The sequence below is a fragment of the Quercus suber genome, unplaced genomic scaffold, assembly GCF_002906115.3.
Source record: "Quercus suber isolate HL8 unplaced genomic scaffold, Cork oak 2.0 scaffold_1699, whole genome shotgun sequence".
Classification (NCBI taxonomy): Eukaryota; Viridiplantae; Streptophyta; class Magnoliopsida; order Fagales; family Fagaceae; genus Quercus; species Quercus suber.
The window spans coordinates 2,782-4,364 of NW_027071054.1; the positions used below are offsets into that span (position 1 = coordinate 2,782).

Sequence of the window (1,583 nt, forward strand, 5' to 3'; positions counted from 1 at the left end):
TTTTTTTTTTTTTTTTTTTTTTTTTTTTTTTTTTTTTTTTTTTTTTTTTTTTTTTTTTTTTTTTTTTTTTTTTTTTTTGGAGAGGATAGCTACGCAAACATTTAACATTACTTCATTAAATAATAAAGATAAACATTACTTTTAATAGTAACAGCAACATCCATAATTTGTCTTCACATCAAACTCTTAATTAACCTCTCCGATTAATCAAAGGATCTTTATTCTTCATCTTAACCACAAGACTACAAGGTAATACCAAGTAATTTAAAAAGCTAGGATTAGAACATGGTGTCCACAGACTAAATCTAGTAATCTAGATTCAGAATTTTGGACTATTGAATTACATAGTGTCCACCAACAACCCATTTCCAAAAGGGCTTTGGTTGTAGCAATCAAGGTTGTCACCATAGTCAACTCCAAAAAAGTCACAATACCTCTTATAGAATCCAATGCGATCCTCCACTTGAGCATTCGAACCTTGACCACACTCAAGGCCACCATTAATGATGTTTGTGGTGGTACCATAGCCAGTAAGCCGACCAGCTGCAATGTCAGCACTAGACGGGTTCCAATTTTCAGTGATTACATCATGGCATGATGGTTTTGGTGACTGTGGAGTCATCCAGAACCAAATTGCTGTCTTAAATGAAATAACTGGATCAGTGGCCACAAGGTCTGGGTTGTTCAATAGATCCAACTCTAAGGCTTCTCCACACTGCCCATAATTATAGTTCCTAAATTTTCATAATTAGTGATTTAGTGTACATGATAATAGTGTTAGTACAAAGAGTACTGTTATATGGACAATATTTTTGAGTGAGTAAATTATTATGGATTCCATATAGATTTGTCATTGACACTATCATGTGAAATATGCAATAAAAATTATTGTGACTCTAAATTACAAAATTTAGATCAATAAACTTTGTATTATAAGGTCATGTTCTAACCATGAAAGTTGGATAGGACCACGGCCATAATATTCTTGACCAGAAGCACAAGGATAATTGGGATTTGATGCACAATATGATCCACCATTTATTTCCCTAACAAAGCAATACCCCCAAGAGTATGGGCCACCAGGTGCAGTTGCCCATCCCCCTACATGTACAACATAAATAATTAATTCATTAAAGAAACAAATTGTATAACTCATGCATGTAGCAAAGTCATTTTTTTTTTTTAAATAATAATACACTTTATCGTTAAATTGTAATCCATGAGTGACCTTAGCCATCGAATACATTAACAATTAAGAGAATTAACTTTAAATTAGAATTGAAAATCAATTCACCTTACCAAAATATTTTTTGTCCCTTTTTTTCTTTCATATAGATGTAAAATAAAGAAAGAATGTTATCATTGTAGAGAAGGAAAATTCCCGACCTATCACAAGCTGACACATCACACTACCAAGTCCACAAAATGCAGCCAATTACAAAGCGCCACATGCTAGGTTTTACTATTGCTATTCAGAAGCCAACAGAAATTCGCCAAGTGTCATACAAGAACCAATCATGCATCAGCTCGTGTAAGCGATGACATAAGCAACCTCGCACGTGTAAGCGATGACACAATCATTC

General features: G+C 33.4%; 1 protein-coding gene across 1 annotated transcript; it reads right to left on the reverse strand.

The window, feature by feature from the left end:
- Positions 1 to 159: 159 nt before the first annotated feature.
- Positions 160 to 1,101, reverse strand: LOC112008710 (endochitinase A2; the record flags this gene model as incomplete). The annotated part of the gene is made up of 2 exons (XM_024041041.2): positions 160 to 734; positions 951 to 1,101. Coding segments are annotated over 2 exons (545 nt in total), but the record flags the coding sequence as incomplete, so codon positions are not given.
- Between the last annotated feature and the right edge of the window lie 482 nt (positions 1,102 to 1,583).